Below are 18,647 nucleotides of genomic sequence, written 5' to 3'. Positions count from 1 at the left end.
TTCCCCCTAGAGTTTCTTTCCTTCCCCTCCCTTCTCTGGTGACCATTCTCCAGTTGACCTATCATCTGTTGGCGCTCTCTCTAGCCTCCACGAAGAAGACACAACCACTAAGAGGCCACGAAGGCAATGTCGAAGAGCCATTCACTTCCACTTCGACATAGCTTCCATTCCACTTCTATATCTCAGATCTCGACGTTGCTTCCACTTCAATAGATCTTGGCATAGTCAAGAAGCGTCTTTGATGAATCGAAGCATGACGAAAATGGTTGAGATTTTTCGTGCAACAGATCTTCGATAACAACGATCACCTCTTCGTCAGTCATTGATGGCTCGGATTGAGAGAGAGAACACAACCGTCATCATCTCTAGCTACCAACAGTGGTGATTAGAATTTGCAATAAAGGATTTGAAGGTATAAAGTTACTTTTCAAAATTGAGCTAGGGTGAAATATGAGTTTTCAAAACCCAAAGAGGAAATTAAGATAAAATTATATATATTTTAATATTATTAATGAACTGACGATTGTACCTTTAATCCTCAAAGAAAATTTAACAGCAGTTAATCTATATGTGAATATTTGAAACTCTATGGATGTAAATTTGCCTTTGAATAAAACTTAGGTGGGAAATAGTCTTTTGGGCTTTCTATATGTATATATTTTACTCTTTCAAAAGCCCTTCTTGATCAATTCTCTTTCCTTCCATAATCCACCATTTTTCTTTCTCTCTCTGTCTCGCAAATTCCCTCAACTCAAAAGACAAAGGCCACCTTCAGAAAGAAAGAGTCTTTGTTTTGCCGCAGATTGATTTCAGGTATGTTTGTGACTGAAGCCTGCATTACATTTTTTTCCGTGTGAAGTTCTTCAAGTTTCTTCAGCAGCTGTGATTATTTTTCTTGAATGGTTTCAAATAACAAGTTACGCATTCTGTTCATTGATTTTATTAATTTTGTTTTTTGTTTATGGAAATTTCGATTCTGGGAATTGAATGCTATGGCTTTGTAATCACTTAATATATATTCCTAATGAATTAATCGAACGAAATTAATTATTATTCATTTTCTTGGGTTTATTGTTTCTAATATTCAAATACCTTCGAAGAAGGAATTATGAAACTGAGATGAGTTATGGGAAATCATTTAAAGAATTTTATTGAAGAGTAAATAACATATCCCACCCAAAGTTTGGGGTAATAACACTTTTCCCCCTATAATTGGTATAAAAAAATATTTTTTGACCCAAAATCAAATTCTATTAAAAAAATTAATAGTGTAAAGACAAGGTAGTAATTTTGTTATCCATTACTTCTGTAAACAAAAAAAACAAAAGCAACAGTTTTTTATTAGACATAAAAATTTCAAATATGGGAATTTAACTTTTAAAAAAATTTATAAATTTATAAATTTATAAATTAAATTTTGAAAATTTTTCAAACGCTCATATATTTTAAAATACTATATGACCTTAATAGTTATAATATGAGATTTATAACCGTTATTTGTTACATTATGTTCAATTCTTTGTGGGTATAACAATTATTTTTTAAACTATTAGAGATAAAATGATATTTCAAAAAATTTAAAACCCCCCAAAATTTTTAATATTCCAATAACCCCTTGAAAACTTCAAAAAAATCTCAGTATGTTCAAAAATTATAATTTATTATCTGATATACAATTATCTAATAAAAACATTTTTAATTATAGAAAGAAAGGAAGAATGATCAAGGGTGAAAAGGAAAGAGAAATAAAAGTCTTTTTATATAATTTTAGTATTTAAAAAAAAATATTTTAAATTATTAATCTAGAATTATATAATAATTTTGAAAAAAATAATATAAATAAAATAATAATTTCACTTCCTAATATTATTATCTTATTAATAAATTTAATTTAAGAAAAATATTATTTATATTAATTAAGAGTATCAAGTGTCTTCATAACACAAGAAATGATCATGTAATTTAATAAAGAGTATTTTTTTTTTTTGGCAGAGTAATTTACATTCCTAAAGGTTTGGCCTTAAAACATTTTAAAATTACTACACGGCCTCAATAATTGTAATATGGTATTTATAGCCATTATTTGTTATATTATGTTTAATTCTTTAGAGGTTGGAGATAGACTGATATTTCAAAAAATTTAAAAGGCCCCCAAACTTTTTTAAATATTTCAATAACACCTTGAAAATTTAAAAAAAAAATCTTAATATGTTCAAAAATTATAATTTACTATTTAATATATGATTATATGACAAAGATATCTCTAATTATAGAAAAAGAGGGAAAAAAGTTAAGAGTGAAAGGAAAGAAAAATAAAAGTTTTTTTTATATAATTTAAGTATTTAAAAAATTTATTTTTTAAATTTTTGTTAATTTAAGATTATATAATAATTTTAAAAAATAAAATAACGTAAATAAAGCAGTAATTTCATTGCTTAGTATTATTGTTTCATTAATAAATTTAATTTTGGTTGAGAAAATGTTATTTATACTAACTAAGAGTGAAAAAATATTTTAAGGCTAAATCTTTAGAAAGAACGATACTACGTATACATATTTTTGGTATATAGAAGATATATTATTATGTGAGTGAGTATTACTTTATCTTTAAATCAAATCACTTAATTACATAATAATACATTATTTGTATAATTAAATTATATATAAAAAATGTGTACAATAATTTTACTGCCTTCGGAAATGTACATTACTCTTTATTAAAGGCCAAAAGACTATTTCTCAATCAAGTTTTAACGTAAAGATAAATACATACTCACAAGGTTTTAAAAACTCAAATACTTATTTATAAGATAATTTTCGTTAAAATTTTTAGTTATAGTAAAGGGTAAAGTCGTCATTATAATTATAATATTTAAAAATATATATGATTTATTTATTTTCCCCCCTAAGTTTTCAAAACTAACAATTTCACCCTTGTCTAAAGTTTTCTAATTTTAAAAAATCATATTTCCCCTCAAACCTAAGGTTTCCATCTTTTTCTCATTTCAATCATCTCCAAACTTTTAAAAATTTAATTTAACCCCTCATCTTCAACTTTAGATTACTAAAAAATTGAACGACCTTTTCCTTTGTCGATCGAGCCTGCCTCAACCTTTGCCTCTAGCGTGATGTACACAGATCTCTTCATTGGCTCTGCTTGTGCACATCTTCGTCACCTTTTATGGTAGATCCAGGAGAAGAAAGTATTGGCGACAGGAGATAGAGAGACACAACTAGATTTTGAGTGAGTGACTATGACTTGAGAATATTGTTTTCTCTTATTTATTCAGAGTACATAACGTTAAAATATATACAATTATAGAGAAGGTATAAAAGAAAATAAATCAAATCAAATCAAATTCCTAAAAATATATTTTATCATAATATGCTCTAATAACTTTCCTAATATAACAGGATACAACTCAACACTCCCTCTCAAGCTGGAACATATAAATCATATGCACCAAGCTTGTTCCAAATAAAATTAATTTGAGGCCCTAAAAAAGATTTAGTAAGTATATCCGCTAGCTGATCATTTGAACTGACATGACTTGTAGAGATATAATTGGACAAAATCTTTTCTCTCACAAAATGACAATCGATTTCTATATGTTTTGTTCTTTCATGAAACACAGGATTCGATGAAATGTGAAAAGCAGTCTGATTATCACAAAATAATAATATTTGTGATATTTCTGTAAACTTTAATTCTTGGATCAACTGCTTCAACTAAATAAGTTCACAAGTGACTAAGGTCATAACACGATATTCTTGGATCTGTAAGTGGCTCCCCTGTCTAAGTAAGAGCTTAGTATTAGGGTCCATGGGAGAGTCTATAGGTTTGCAATCTGACATCCTTGTTTTCTTCAGAATATCCAATGTATACTTTCTTTGAGAGATGATAATTCCAAATTTAGACTGGGCGACTTCTGTACCAAGAAAGTATCTGAGTGAACCTAAATCTTTGGTTTGAAAATGACTAAACAAATGCTTCTTTAATTGCTCAATACCCTCGTGATCACTTCTTATAATAACAATATCATCAACATAGACCACTAGATAGATACATTTGTCGTGTGGAGTATGTCTATAGAATACTGAATGATCAGATTCACTTCATAGCATGTCAAATTCTTGAATAACAGTACTAAAACGACCAAACCAAGCCCGAGGAGATTATTTTAAGCCATATAGAGAATGACGGAGTTTACAAACCAATCCAGACTCCCCCTGAGCAATAAAACCAGGAGGTTGCTTTATATAAATTTCTTCTTGCAGTTTACCATGAAGAAAGACATTCTTGATATCTAACTTATGCAAGGGCCAATGGCGAATGGCAACCATAGAGAAAAATAGGTTAATAGAGGATATTTTAGCAATCGGAGAGAAAGTCTCATAATAATCAAGACCATTTGTCTGAGTATATCCTTTAGCAACCAACCGCGTTTTCAATCTGTCAACCTGACCATCAAGACCAACTTTAATAGTATAGATCCACCGACATCTAATCGTTGAGTGACCAAGAGGCAAAGGAACTAGTTCCCAAGTATTATTAGCATGTAGAGTAGACATCTCATCCACCATTGCTTGTCACCATTCGGAATCAAATAATGCCTCATGAACGGTAACAAGGATAAATATAGAGGATAAAGTGGACATAAAGACATAGTATGGTGAAGATAAACGATGATAACTCAAAAAATTATAGATGGGATGAGATGATAACTTGGAATCAAGGACCCATGACTTGAAAAAAGAATAGTGAGTGAGGCATACGACTGAATTACCCGAATGACCAATCGAAACAACAGAAGATGAAGATTGTTTTGCACTCTGATATCAGAGATAATCTTCAAGATTATCACCTATAAGTGTCAAAAATGGTGGCAACTGCACTCTAGAGGAATCAATAGGAGAATCAGAAGTCTGAACAATATTAGTAGTTCGAGGAGGACAATCATGAAACTTATAATACTTGTCTCTGATGTGACCTCATTTGTTACAATAACTACACTTTGATCGATTTCCATGACCACTATGCTTACCTGGTTTAGAGTTTTCAATGGATATAGTGAATCACAAATCAGAGAACAAAAGAAGCTTTTTAGAGAAAAGTGAAGATCTGAAGAAACCGAAGCACACAAACTGATCAGAAAACTATTGAACCATGAAACAAAGCCTTCGAAATGCATGAACAAAGGAGGAACTATTTAGTGACGTCACCGATGGAGCGTGGAGCACCTAGTGGAGTTGGGTCTTCTACAGAATTGACCACTGGCTTCTACTGAGTCGATTGGCTAAGGCGATGTAGTTCCACGTGCGTCGAAACAGTAGATTAGAGATCTCGTTTCAAGAGGATAAATGACTAGCGCATGCAGCAGATTTCAACATTGGATGACTGCAAAGTCACCACAGATGGACTTGTCGACGTTGTCTGAGTTCAACGGAAAAGGCGATGTCATCGCACTATTGACGGAATAAGAGATCGATGTCGAAAGATACTGAGAGATCAAGCAACGCGTGTAAGCACGTGGAACAATGACCAATGATGCTGCTTTGACGGATGTGTCAACAAGAGAATCCTGATCACACTGGTATAAGTACGATCATCGAAAAATGACAGAAGCACAGTGATCAGAGAAATAGTGGAACGACTTGGATTCACCGAAAACTAAGTTGAGAACGCCGGAAAAAATTTTAAATGCGTAAAATAGGCTCTGATACCATATGACTTGAGAATATTGTTTTCTCTTATTTATTCAGAGTACAAAATGTTATAATATATACAATTACAGAGAAAGTATAAAAGGAAATAAATCAAATCAAATCTCAAATCAAATCAAATCCTTAAAAATATATTATATCCTAATATGTTTTGATAACTTTCCTAATATAACAGGATACAACTCAATAGTGACAATTTTGCTATTATCTCTAATAAAAAAATTTAATAAAAATTAACCTATAAATAATTGTTTGGGTTATTCAAACTTCATAAATATATATTTGTATTTATATTAAAACTTTGGCCATTATTAAATTACGTGGACATGTCTTGTGTTGTGAGGGCACCTGATACGTGTCCATGCATGTATGTTGTATTCATACATTAATTAATTAATACACCTGTCTTCTTTATTTATTAACCAATATAATCTGAGTGAGTGACCTTTTTGAGAATCAGAAATCCAGCGGCCAGCCAGCCAGCCAGCCAGCAGGTTATTTGTCTTGGCTGTGACTGCTACATCATTGTCTTCTTTTGAAAACTCGAAGTTCCATCGGCCTTGTTTCTCAATTCACTCCATTCATGTGACATCTTTGTGCCTTTTTAATTAATTTATTTGACCATTGAAATTTAACAGACCATATATTAATAATTATCTATTAATCATTATTGTAATGGCATTTTTGAGAATTATTAATATTTTTTATATTATATTGTAATTTTAATCTAGCCTGCCTGAACAACTCCATATTATATAATGGACTTTCAATATTTATTAAAAATAATTAAATTAAAAAAATGATAAATATTTGAGAAATCAGATTCTACAAATTACAGGTGGTTATTGTTTTAATTTCTTTCCATATTTGCCCTCTTACGCGGTTTCTTCCTAGTCTTTAGGCTTTGCTTTCCTTAAGTGTATGTTTCCATGTATCATTGTTCATTTCTTCTCTTTTGAATTTCTACAGAAACTGGAAGCAAATCTTGCCAACAATTCCCATGGCTGATGAAAGAGTTCACCCTCACCAGTCGCCCTCCCAGCATGAAGATGGTGATAAAGAAGAAGTCTCAAAATCCAGAGCTTTTCCTTCTCCTCCTCAAAACCAAAAAACCATTCCTAAATCTCCTCAACCGGCTGCTGGCACTTACGTTATTCAAATCCCTAAAGACCAAATCTACCGCGTCCCTCCACCCGAAAACGCTGAGCGTTTCAGGCGCCTCTCTCGCCGGAAACCTTCTAGACCTTGCTGCTGCTGTCGCTTCGTCTGTTGCACCCTCCTCTCCCTCATTCTCATCCTCGCCATCGCCTCCGGCATCTTTTACCTCATTTTTCGTCCAGAGGCGCCTCATTATTCCATCAACTCTATCTCCATCAAACCTCTCAATCTCTCTTCTTCTTCTTCTTCTTCTTCTTCACCTATATCTCCTCAGTTCAACATTTCAGTCACCGCAAAAAATCCCAATGACCACATCGGAATCTACTACGAGACAGACAGCTCAGTCAAGGCTTATTACGAGGACGTCGTCTTATGCGACGGCGTTTTGCCGCAGTTTTATCAGCCCAATAATAACGTTACAATCTTCAATGTGGATCTTAAAGGCTCTACTATTCAGTTAGCGAGCTCCGTTCAAAACCAGCTAGTAGAGGCTGAGAAATCCGAAACGGTGCCGCTTAGGATATATTTCATAGCTCCTGTCAAGATCAAGGTGGGGTCAGTGAAGACGTGGACGGTCAAGGTCAAGGTCAATTGTCATCTAACGGTGGATAAGTTGACATCTCAGTCGAAGATTATGTCAAGGGATTGTGAATATAAAGTGAAACTTTGGTGGGTAAGGTATTAATATGGATGGAAGGGGAGTGTATGGTTGTAAGAATATTAACATTCCGCCCGCTTGCGTTTTAGTTAATTTTCTGGTTTTGTGGTGGTTTACAAGGGGATAAGGGACAAGACTTATCCTTGTTGGGTTTTTTTTTTTTTTAATTGGGATCTTGTCTGTATTTATTAGACGAGTATATCTGAAATAGTGTTACTAAACTTATAACTACTACACTAATTAAATTAAAATTTCACAAACGTAGTAAAAGTTGAAGCCTTAACTTTCACTTTAAAAATTTTAGTGCTCCACCAATTTTACTAACTTTAAAGTCATCTTATTGAGTTTCTTATTTACTCATTATAGGATATGTTTTAGTTTGCTGTCGTCTTTATATTTGATCAATTCTTTTTATAATTACTATGAATAATAAAGATGGGAGATTATATTAAATAATATTACTTGAAGGCAAAGATCAAGAACCCACATATTTTATTTTGGGATATTGAATTTTTTACCCCAAAATAGGTGCATTTATACATTTATATCTTTTTTTTATAATCTAAACATTTTTATCATTTTATATATCAGAATGCTTAAATTACTATTGTCTTTAACCTTATAAACGCAAGGGAGGAGAGCTAGAAATTTCATTAGAGAATTCATATATCTTATAAAGATTTCACAGCAAATTCATCTAAGTCTAGGTCAGTCTTGAATCAAGTCTCTATGTTTTGTGTTTTCTTATTTAACAATTAAAAATCAAATAATGTATGATAAATTTATGTTTATGACTTCATGTAAAATATAATTTTGATATGATTTTAAGTTGTTATATTGTTTAATATTATAATTTCATATTATTGTATTATTTAATATTGTTATAATGTAATTGAAGTATTGATGGTAAAAATTGAAAATGAGTTGACAAAGATCCAATGTCTAGATAAAAAAACACACAAAGAATAAGTTGGCATTGACGCTAAGGCTTGACATTCCTATTCTTCTGGACCAAATCCTAGATAAAATCAACATAGGTGTTTTATGTTTCAGGTTTTTTTTTTTCATCTTTGACTTCAATTAAACCTGAAACATAAAACACTTGTGTTGATTTTATCTAGGATTTGGTCCACAAGAACAAGTTGACGTTAACGTCAAGCCTTGACAACAACGCCAATCTGTTTTTTGTATGTTTTTTAATCCAAACTTGGATTTTTGTCAACTCATTTTCAATTTTAACCATCAATACTTCAATCATATTATAACGACATTAAACAATATAACAATATAAAATCATAATATTAAACAATATAACAATATAAAATCACAAGAAAATTATATTTTACATGAAGTTATAAATATGAACTTACCATATATTATTTGATTTTTAATTGTTAAATAAGAAAACACATAGTATAAAAGATTGAATCAAGACTAACTTGGATTTGGATGATTTTGTCATGAAATCTTTACAAAATATGTGAATTCTCTAATGATCTCCCTCCCTTGTGTTTATAAGGTTGAAGACAAAGTAATTTAGGTATTTTACCACATAAAATGGTAAAAATGTTTAGACTATAAAAAGAGGTATAAATATATAGGTGGAGCTATTTTGGGATAAAAAATTCAGTATCCCTTTTATGTTTTCGTTTGGGGCACAAAATCAATCTTGAATCTAAGTATTAAAATGAAAAATCCTTTCTCACTATCATCAAACAATAAATATTTTGAGGGCCTCCAATACAAACACTATAAAGGCTCTCTTCATTTTTAAATATTGAGCATTGATTTCCTTTATCTAAATCTCAACATTTTCGTATCTTCACATATAAGGTATTTGTTAAAATGGATGTGAAATGATTGATATATGTAAACGAAACATATATTTTTTAGTCGAATCCAATATAATTGACCAAAAAACATAGGCTTCATTAATGATTTACCAACTATATTTAGATATATCTTCTAGGTTTTCATTTTAATGTTGTCCAAAGGAGTAGCTAATGTCGGTTCTAGATGACTCATGCTTGTGTTTCTTAAAAAAAAAAACTCGGGTTTTTACAAAAAAAAATCTATGTATTATTATACATGTGACTAGGGATGGCAATGGGGAGGGGCGGGGAGGGGATATCAATCCCCGTCCCCGTCCCCGTAGGGGATATCAATCCCCGTCCCCGCCCCGTCCCCGTTGCGGGGATAAAAAATAATCCCCGTCCTCTCCCCGCGAAGGAAAATCCCCTCCCCATCCCCTCCCCGTCCTCGCGGGGAAAAATCCCCTCCCCATCCCCGCCCCGTCCCCGTGGGGAAAAATCCCCTCCCCATCCCCGCCCCGCCCCGTCCCCGCGGGGAAAAATCCCCTCCCCATACCCATTAATATAAATTTTAATTCTTTTATATATTTCAATAAATAAAATAAATAATATTTTTCCAAAATATCACTTGCTACAAGAGCTATAAAATATTCTTTGTTATTTTAGTTCAAATATAAAGTTTTCATAAAATTTAACAATATGCAATAATCAATCTCTTCATTAGTAGCTCTTCATGTATGTGATTTAGGGTAATTTTATAATAACATTAAACTTAACACTTTTCATTGACTTCAATTGATTTTATTAAGTTTATAATTTATTATTTTTTGTGTGTAAAACCTAGTGGATTGACTAACTAAGTTTTGAAGTTGAAATAAAATTAATTTGGTGCATTTACATTTTATGATAATGAAATTCTAGGTTTTTTTTAATATATTAGATTAATAGTTTAGAAATTAGTAAAAGCTAATAATTGATAATTCAAAAATTAGTAAAATTAAAGTTATAGTTTTAATAAATTATAATGTAAAATTTTCTAGAAATTATTAAATTAATATATTAGATTTAGGGGGTGGGGAGGGGATGGGGAGGGGAGGGGAGGGGAGGGGCCGGGAGGGGCGGGGCGGGGAGGGGAGGGGCGGGGAGGGTCGGGGCGGGGCGGGGAGGGGAGGGGAGGGGCGGGGCGGGGCGGGGACACATGTATCCCCGTCCCCGACCCGTCCCCGATTACGGGGATTTTTTTTGTCCCCATCCCCGCCCCTTTCCCCGTTTTTATCGGGGAATCCCCTCCCCGTTAGGGTCAGGGAGGGTCGGGGCCCCTAAAGTCGGGCCCAAATTGCCATCCCTACATGTGACAAACAATATAAAAGTTCCAAGTATGTGAATAGTAGTTGCAAGAACAAGGATATAATAAACTACAAATACATTTTTTGTGCTTTATGATAGCAAGGATGTGGGTGGTGGATGTAATATCATACGAGATGTTGTCAAGTTTGTAGGTGGTAGATATGATATCAATAGGTCATACTGTATGTGGGTGGTAGACATAAGATTTGGAGGTCATTCTATCGAGTACAAGGATCTATAGATGACATTATCAAAATAAATGTCTAATCTACGTGTTTTTAATAAAAATATGTTTTCTCAATTGAACCCTCATCTTCTAAGAGAAAGAGACTTAAAAATGTTTAGATTATTATAGGAAAGTGATCATAATTCTTCTCAATAAAGAACTTGAAAGTGTTAAGTACTGGTGATTGTAATTCTTCTTGAGAAGGAACTAAGAAGTGATAATATACATATGACACCAAATTCTGGTTATTATAATGTACTTGTTATAACACATAACATGATGGAATGAAAATTTTCATTTTGTTTACATTTGAAATTAAATTCTTTGGTAGTTATTGTGGAATACATGTAAATTTGTTATCACAAAGATAGAATTTTTATAATTTATAGAAAATCTCTCAATAACACAACAATTAAATGGTGAATAATAATGGAAAAAGAATATGCAAGCCCAAATTAAGAGACATAAGACAAAATCCATTAAGAGTGGTGATATGTTGACAACTTTTGTATATAATTTTATCTACTTATAACGATGTATTATTATGTGATTAAATAATTAAAAATTAAAGATAAAATAACACTTAATCATATAATGACATATCATTATTTATGTACAAAATTGCAAGCTTTAAGTTGTCCCAAGTTAGAAGTTGACATTAACTACTCTTTCAAACAAGTTCTTAAAAAATCCTAGAAATTTTGTTAATGGGAATCTCTTCAATTTTAATATATTACTAATTAAGATGTCAAATAGGGTTGGATTCGAACTGAGCCGAGCTTGAGCTCGGCTCAGTTTACATATAGCTGAGCTCAAGTTCGTCGAGCTCATGAAAGCTAAACTCAAACTCGATTCGAATTTAGTTCAACTCGTTTTTTGTTATTAAAATAACGTCGTTTTAATACATATTAATCAAAACGACGTCATTTTATATCAAAATTTTTAATTAAAAATTTAACTAGTAGCTCGAGCTTGACTAGGGTGGCTTGTTTCAAGCTCATTCAAACCGAGCTCAAGCTCAAACTTAAGCTTGAACGGGCTTAGTTTGAGTTCAGCCCTAATGTCAAATATAAATGTTTTTATAAGATAAAAATTCACATTTCACTACATACATGTGACCTATTGGATAATGACATTGATGTATTTCAGATTTGTTTATCTTTTTTATACACATTGATTATTATAATTCGGTTTTTCATGCTAATATACTTTCTTTTATAAAATAATAAACAAATACAAAAGCTCAGTTATTAATAATAAAGTACAAAATTTTCCTATTCATAAAAAATCTCTTTATTATATAACAATTAATGTTGTAACTTTATGTTTTTTAAAACCGAATTGACCTCGAACTGCTCATTTTACTGGTTGATCATTTGATCGGTTCAATTGAACAATTAATTAATTCAATTTATTATCAAATTATTATATATTTTTTAAATTGTATTAAATATTTGTCACATTTTTTAAATATAAAACATATGTAACATATAAAATATAATTTTAAATATATTAATTAAACAATTGAAACTCAATTACATATATAAAAGAACCCGATTACAAATTGTTCGTTTTAAATAGTTTTTCTAATTCAACAGATTTATCGAATTTGACTAAATTTTAAATAACTCAATATTTACATATAGATTAGATCGAATTATAAAATTAGATCAAATTATAAATTAGTTTACAGTTTAATTGATTAAATCGAACAGTCTCATTCAATTTTAAAAACACTGATGTAATCCTTTGAATGTTCATACATTAATGAACACGATCACAAATTATATTATAAAAATTTGTAGAAATATGTTTCATAATTCTCCCGGTTGCAACTATACACATAAATACTGCATTTTCATATATTCAAATCATATAACATGGCAACCTCACAGCACAAGCATTATCACCATGATCATACAATCTGTACAAAAACTCAGCTACAATCTCCTTACTTGTATCACCTGTTGAACGATTTGCAGCCGGTTATCTTCTTTCTTCCCCTCTAACTCGCTAGAACTTCCTCCGCTTGCTTGTCACTTTGTTAGAATCGAGATACGGACAAGGTTGTAAGATGGGATAACGATCCCCAAACTCTTTGCAACGTGTCTTTATAAACTTTTCTTTTCATCTTGGGTTGCATGGACATGCATCCTTAGCATATACGACTGTGTATCCATCCCAACGTGACATGTTATGCACTTTTATGAGGTAGCGCTAGATGAATGGTTGAGTATCTTTTATGTTCAACCCTTTTAAGTCTTAAAATTTGAGACATATCTATGACTGCTATAGTATACAGCAAGAGTTGTTGGTTATATTTACATTGACCATTTAAGAAGTAGTTTTATTAATAAAACTATACATACATATTTTTAATATATAATTTAGGTATATAAATAATATATCATTATGTGATTAGATGAGTTTAAATTAAAAATAAAATAATATATAATTATATAATAATTTATTATCTATATATTTAAATTATATATAAAAATATATACATATAATATTACCCGTAGTTTTATTAATTAATATCTCTATAGAGCACCCCACCTAAGAACCCGTCTTCCCGCATAATTTGTATCTACTCTCCGAAAGCAGCTACAACACTCCTCATCTCCATTCAACCCAATAACCCACAACCCACAACACCCACAAAAAGTAGCATTTGGACAAACCTTTCGGTCCTTAACCTCTCAAAGCCCATAACTCGCACAACCAAAACTCTACAACACCCGCCATTTTAAAACCTTAAAGAAGTAAAAACTCTAAACTGATGACACAACCCCAGTAGAAAAGAAGCAACACCATCAGAGGAATTTGATTTAGGTAATATTTTATTATTAAAATAGAGAGATTATCTTAAAGATAGATTACTAAGAAGATTACTGAGTATAAATGATTACTATATTTGATAAAATTTGATAAAAATAGATAGTATTTAATTAACTGTAATAAAATAATACTAGTAAATTATTTTACTTAAATACCCTTAAATATAATTATTTTTAAATATTTTTATATTATTTGTTATATTAATTAAAAATAAATTTAATTTTGTTTTAAAAATTAATAAACAATAATATAATTATAATAAAATCAAGATTACTTTGATAATATTTTAATACCTAAGATAAAGGTGATAATCAGATTACCACCTATATTACCTGTCACGTCAGCATAGTTAATAGAAGATTATTATAATATTTTATTATTGATAAACCAAACAAGATAATATCAGTAATAAAAAATAGATAATCTTTAAAACACTTCAAAATGCATAGATATGGCTAAACAGACTGTGCATGTTATTTCATTTCGATTAAGGGTGGAGACGGTTGAGTGGTTAGGAGGTGCATTGAATTACCTTAATGAATGGATGTTTATTTGAGGATTTGGTGGTGATTATGGTTTTTTTTTTTTTCTGATTATCCGGATTTTTTCCCCAAATTTATTCATGTGTTGGAGGTGTAAATCGATCACTTGCTAGCCAAGGTAGTGTTCCAACAATGGCGGATGCATCTTCTTGGTGTCTCATCCATCTTTCGGTCCTGGTTTGGCTGGAAAAATTGAAGGTCACAAAAAGCCTTTACAATTGCAGCAATACCGTTGAACTGATACTTGAATCACCTAGGACCATAAATAAGGTGCATAAAATTACACTGAAGACTGCTGGGCAGCAAAAGTTGCAACCAACAGTGACTCAAAAGCAAGACATGCCTTCTAATTAGGCTTAGATGGGCATGCTGGAGACTATAATTTTCTATTCAACTTTTCAATTAGAAAAGGATTGCAAGGGGGGTTTTTATCCTATTCTCAAATGAATAAAATTATATGTATATATTTTTCTAAAACACAATCAGATATATAGAGTATATGTTATTATGTAATTAAGTGATTTTGAATTAAAAAAAAAAAAACATCTCATCGCATAATAATACATTATTGGTGGCAATTTGATACTCGGTAAATCTAGGGGATGCATGCTGAATTGCTGACAAGCCAAAGAAAAAATGTGAACCAATAAAATGAGCAAGTATTGGAGTGGAAGACGAAAATGGTAGATCTGGTATTCATGTAATTGTTTGATAGGTAGTAGATATGGTCAAATTAAATGAATAAAGACACAGTGCAAATGATAAAGTTCCAAACTTTGAACAAAGTATGTTGACAGCTTGCAGACTTTTAGATAAGCCTCCATTCTTACCGGCCCTACCATTACAAGGATGCAAGCCCACTTGGCATTTACTTTAACTTGTTCTATTTGTGTGTCTAATTCTTAACATGCCATGACAAAGCCACCCGTTGCCTGTTTCATTCAACAACTTACACATTTCTTAATACAAAACAACACTTTCATATTCCTACTATATTCATTCAATGTAATGTTGACTCATCCAATAATAACTTAGCTTCTGCCCATAAAATATTAAATATTCAGAAATGGAGATCAACACTATTTATTTGACATTTCATATATGAAAGTAAGGCAAGTTTTTTTTTTTGTGGAATGGGACCTTTCTAATCCTTTTATTAATCCCAATTCACCCTTGCTTACTTCCTATTTCTAGTGGTACAAACAAACTAATACAACTACCAACAACTTTTAGACAAACTAAGTTTTCACCACATAATAATCAAGACCAAAGGTGTATAAAATAAAATCTCCAGAATATAACTAATTTAGAATGTATGAACCCAACACCGAGGGATACAGAGAGACATCTCAACTGAAAAAGAGGCCATGTTGATGAGAAGTTTGCAATGTAACTAGAACCAGATTGAGGAATCCTGCTTTGGCAGACTATCCATTCCTACTGCTTGTAGATCTTCTTTATAATCGAAGGTTCCTAAATCAAATGGCGTACCAAACATTAACTGGAAGCTATTGTTGTTGTGGTTGGGCTCGAATGAAGAATTCATTATCTTAAACTTGTCGAATTGACCTTCCTCCCGGAGAAACATCTGATGATTATCAGTCATGTTGGATCCTTCAAACAAGTTCCCATCCATCACGACTCCTTGTCCATGGAAGTAATTGTCCTGTTGATGTTGAGCTTTTTGCTGAAGCAGATTTTGACTTTCTGTCACTGCTGCATTATTACTAGGAGTGATGCTCTGGTTGCCTTGGACATTGTTATCGTAGATTGACATGAGCTCACTTATCATTTTCTGTCCATCTTCTGGAACTCCAAGTCCTGATATATCGAAGGAAGGTTGCACCAAATTAAAGGATAGACCAGTTGGCTTGGACGGTGCAAATGTTTGAGGGAAGATAACTGGTTTTACATCATTCAAATGAAAATTGGACCCTCCAAATTCTGAAGAATTGTTCCTGTACGGGCAAGTCAATTGGTGATTATCCCTGGAAGACCTGTCATGATAGCCCAATCGGGGTTCGCTGTAAGGACACTGAAGGTACTCACAAGTATAGATCTTGTGTTCCATTGCCATTTCAGTTGATGGCTTCCTTTTCCGAACAACAAAATCAAAGTTTGTAACAACTTCTCCCTTAATTGGATAAGATGGTTGCTGTACTGGCAGCCTCTCCCTCATCCTTTCCATCCCCAAATGGGAAGAAGTGAAATTCTCTGGTTTAGGCTCTTGGACATCAAAGTTTGGCTCATCTTCAACCCCATCAACATCATACTCATTGCAGTCATTGATTACCAAAGACCTGCTTCCCCCACCAGATGACAAAGTGGGGCAGGATTCAGGATACAGCTCTCGAGCCAAGGCCTCCTCCTGGCTGATGATTGCAAGCCATGTGGCACTCTCCTTGGCTGTCATCTTGTCCTGCAAGCACTTCGATTGCCTCACAAGCTTTCGAATCTTGGCAATATCTGGGGACATATGTTTAATCACAGCTGTTAGAACACCCACTTTCCAAGCCTTCTTCAGGTCATGAGGCTTCTTGTAAGGTGGAGGGCCTTGACCCTTTGGCAAACCCAAGTGAGGCCACCATTCCTCATTTCCGGTGGGCCACCATGGTGGGGAAACACCTTTCTCCAATGGAAATCGCCTCTGAGGAGGATCACAATGTTGCATGAGTGCTGACAACAGTGAACCAAGGGTGGTGTCTTGTAGTTCTTGCAAGGTGTGAGGAGTTGGACCAATTGGATTACAGCCCTCATTTTTGCCAGTGATTGAATTATCAGCTTGGTACTTGGATATAGCAGCTGGACCATTCCGATCAAACCTGACCTTATCCTTCCACCATTCTCGAAGATTGTCAGATGCCCCAGTCACAGGCTTTCCTTTCTCAGGGATAATCCCATAAACGAAGCCTTGAGCTTTACAAACTTCCATCATCTTCAACATGTATTTCAAGATCCCATCTTGAGCCCTGGACATCTTCTTCCTCCTTGCCTGCTCTTGCGACTGATGCTGCTTACATATATCAATTCCCTCCTTACCCTTAGATTGTTCTTTAAGCCTTTTGTGACGCATTCTGTCCCTCCACATTCTCCTTTCAAGCTCATGAACATCAATCTCCTCATCGGTATAATCATCCTCCATGGTTGCCTCTGGTTCAGTTTGTGCAGGGACCACATCTGACTCCCCCATAGGAGCGGAGAAGAAACCCATATCTCCACAAAGACCCATCTCATCAAATACTAACATCATTTCAGAAAGTCAGCCCCCCAGGAACTCAAAATTTGCACAAGCCTCTGTCAAGACTCAACCACAAACTTAAATCTCTCAAGCTAACTTCCACTATTTCTCTATGAAACTCGATTTGCCAATATTTCAGTGCCTTCTGACCTGTGTACATCATCATATTAAAAACATTGACAACCGAATTCAATAGATTAAATACATATAGGCTCATAAAAACTGTTAAATCAGAGTCTAAACTCATAGCCATAAATTAATCTAACATTTACAGAAAAAAGAACAAGAAACAATAAAGATCAAGCACCAATAATTTATTAAAGATCCCTCAAAACAGAGCCTGCTTAAAGTAAAATATATACTTGAAATATAATCTCCAGACAAAATCATAACTTTACTCCAACAAAGAGATATTACTTCATCAAAATTCAAACAGACTGATATTTCCCAGAAACTTATACAGGCCAAAACAAATAAAGTATAAGAAACAACATAGATCCATACAAGCAGAAGCTAAACTCAAGATATGAAAAAAAAAAAAAAAGACTTTTTCCAACAAAATTTACATCAAGGCAAATATATTGATTGCAACAAAAAATATACAGTAAACCAGATAAATAAATAAGAGATCAAATACTTAAATTCAAGCATCAGAAACCGGAGATCAGATCTTACCGTATAACAAACTGAAACCCCAATAAACTTCAGAAGACAAGAAAAAGAAACGAATTATTTATTTTTCCCAAGAAAAGAGAAAAGTCCGACCGATCTCAAGCAGATAGGATCTGATGATGCAAAAATCATGCCACGAATCCCATATCAAAGTGTTAGCAGTGAACTCAAGCAACAACAGAGCTTCGCTTAAAAGAGACTACGACTAACAAAACAAAAACAACCCAATAGAGCAAGAAGATAAACGCTACCGAGATGGAACAGAAGATGTTTGACCAGGAAGAGACGGGTCTAGGGGAGAAACTGAAAGTCAATAATGGAATACGAAGAGATGAAAGTATATAATAAACTAGAAGAAAAACAGATTAGTTAAAAGCGTGTGGTTAATGCAATCTAGGCAAGTATGGGACAGTGTTTACCTTACCCTGTC

At 32.8% G+C, this 18,647-nt stretch overlaps 2 protein-coding genes across 2 annotated transcripts; one reads left to right on the top strand and one right to left on the bottom strand.

The window, feature by feature from the left end:
- The first annotated feature begins 707 nt into the window (after nucleotides 1-707).
- On the top strand, nucleotides 708-7,791 carry LOC123209704 (NDR1/HIN1-like protein 13). The gene is made up of 2 exons (XM_044627833.1): nucleotides 708-813; nucleotides 6,694-7,791. Exon 2 carries the CDS (start codon nucleotides 6,725-6,727, stop codon nucleotides 7,565-7,567), a length of 843 nt encoding a protein of 280 aa, XP_044483768.1. The 5' UTR covers nucleotides 708-813; nucleotides 6,694-6,724; the 3' UTR covers nucleotides 7,568-7,791.
- Nucleotides 7,792-15,323: 7,532 nt separating this feature from the next.
- On the bottom strand, nucleotides 15,324-18,557 carry LOC123208799 (ETHYLENE INSENSITIVE 3-like 1 protein). The gene is made up of 2 exons (XM_044626348.1): nucleotides 18,221-18,557; nucleotides 15,324-17,695 (listed from the first exon to the last, which is right to left on the bottom strand). The coding sequence occupies exon 2, from the start codon at nucleotides 17,555-17,557 to the stop codon at nucleotides 15,701-15,703; it is 1,857 nt and encodes a 618-aa protein (XP_044482283.1). The 5' UTR covers nucleotides 17,558-17,695; nucleotides 18,221-18,557; the 3' UTR covers nucleotides 15,324-15,700.
- Nucleotides 18,558-18,647: the final 90 nt, after the last annotated feature.

Source organism: Mangifera indica, chromosome 2 (assembly GCF_011075055.1).
Source record: "Mangifera indica cultivar Alphonso chromosome 2, CATAS_Mindica_2.1, whole genome shotgun sequence".
NCBI lineage: Eukaryota > Viridiplantae > Streptophyta > Magnoliopsida > Sapindales > Anacardiaceae > Mangifera > Mangifera indica.
The sequence above is the reverse complement of the archived record's forward strand: the minus strand, read 5'-3'. Positions and strand labels throughout refer to the sequence as shown.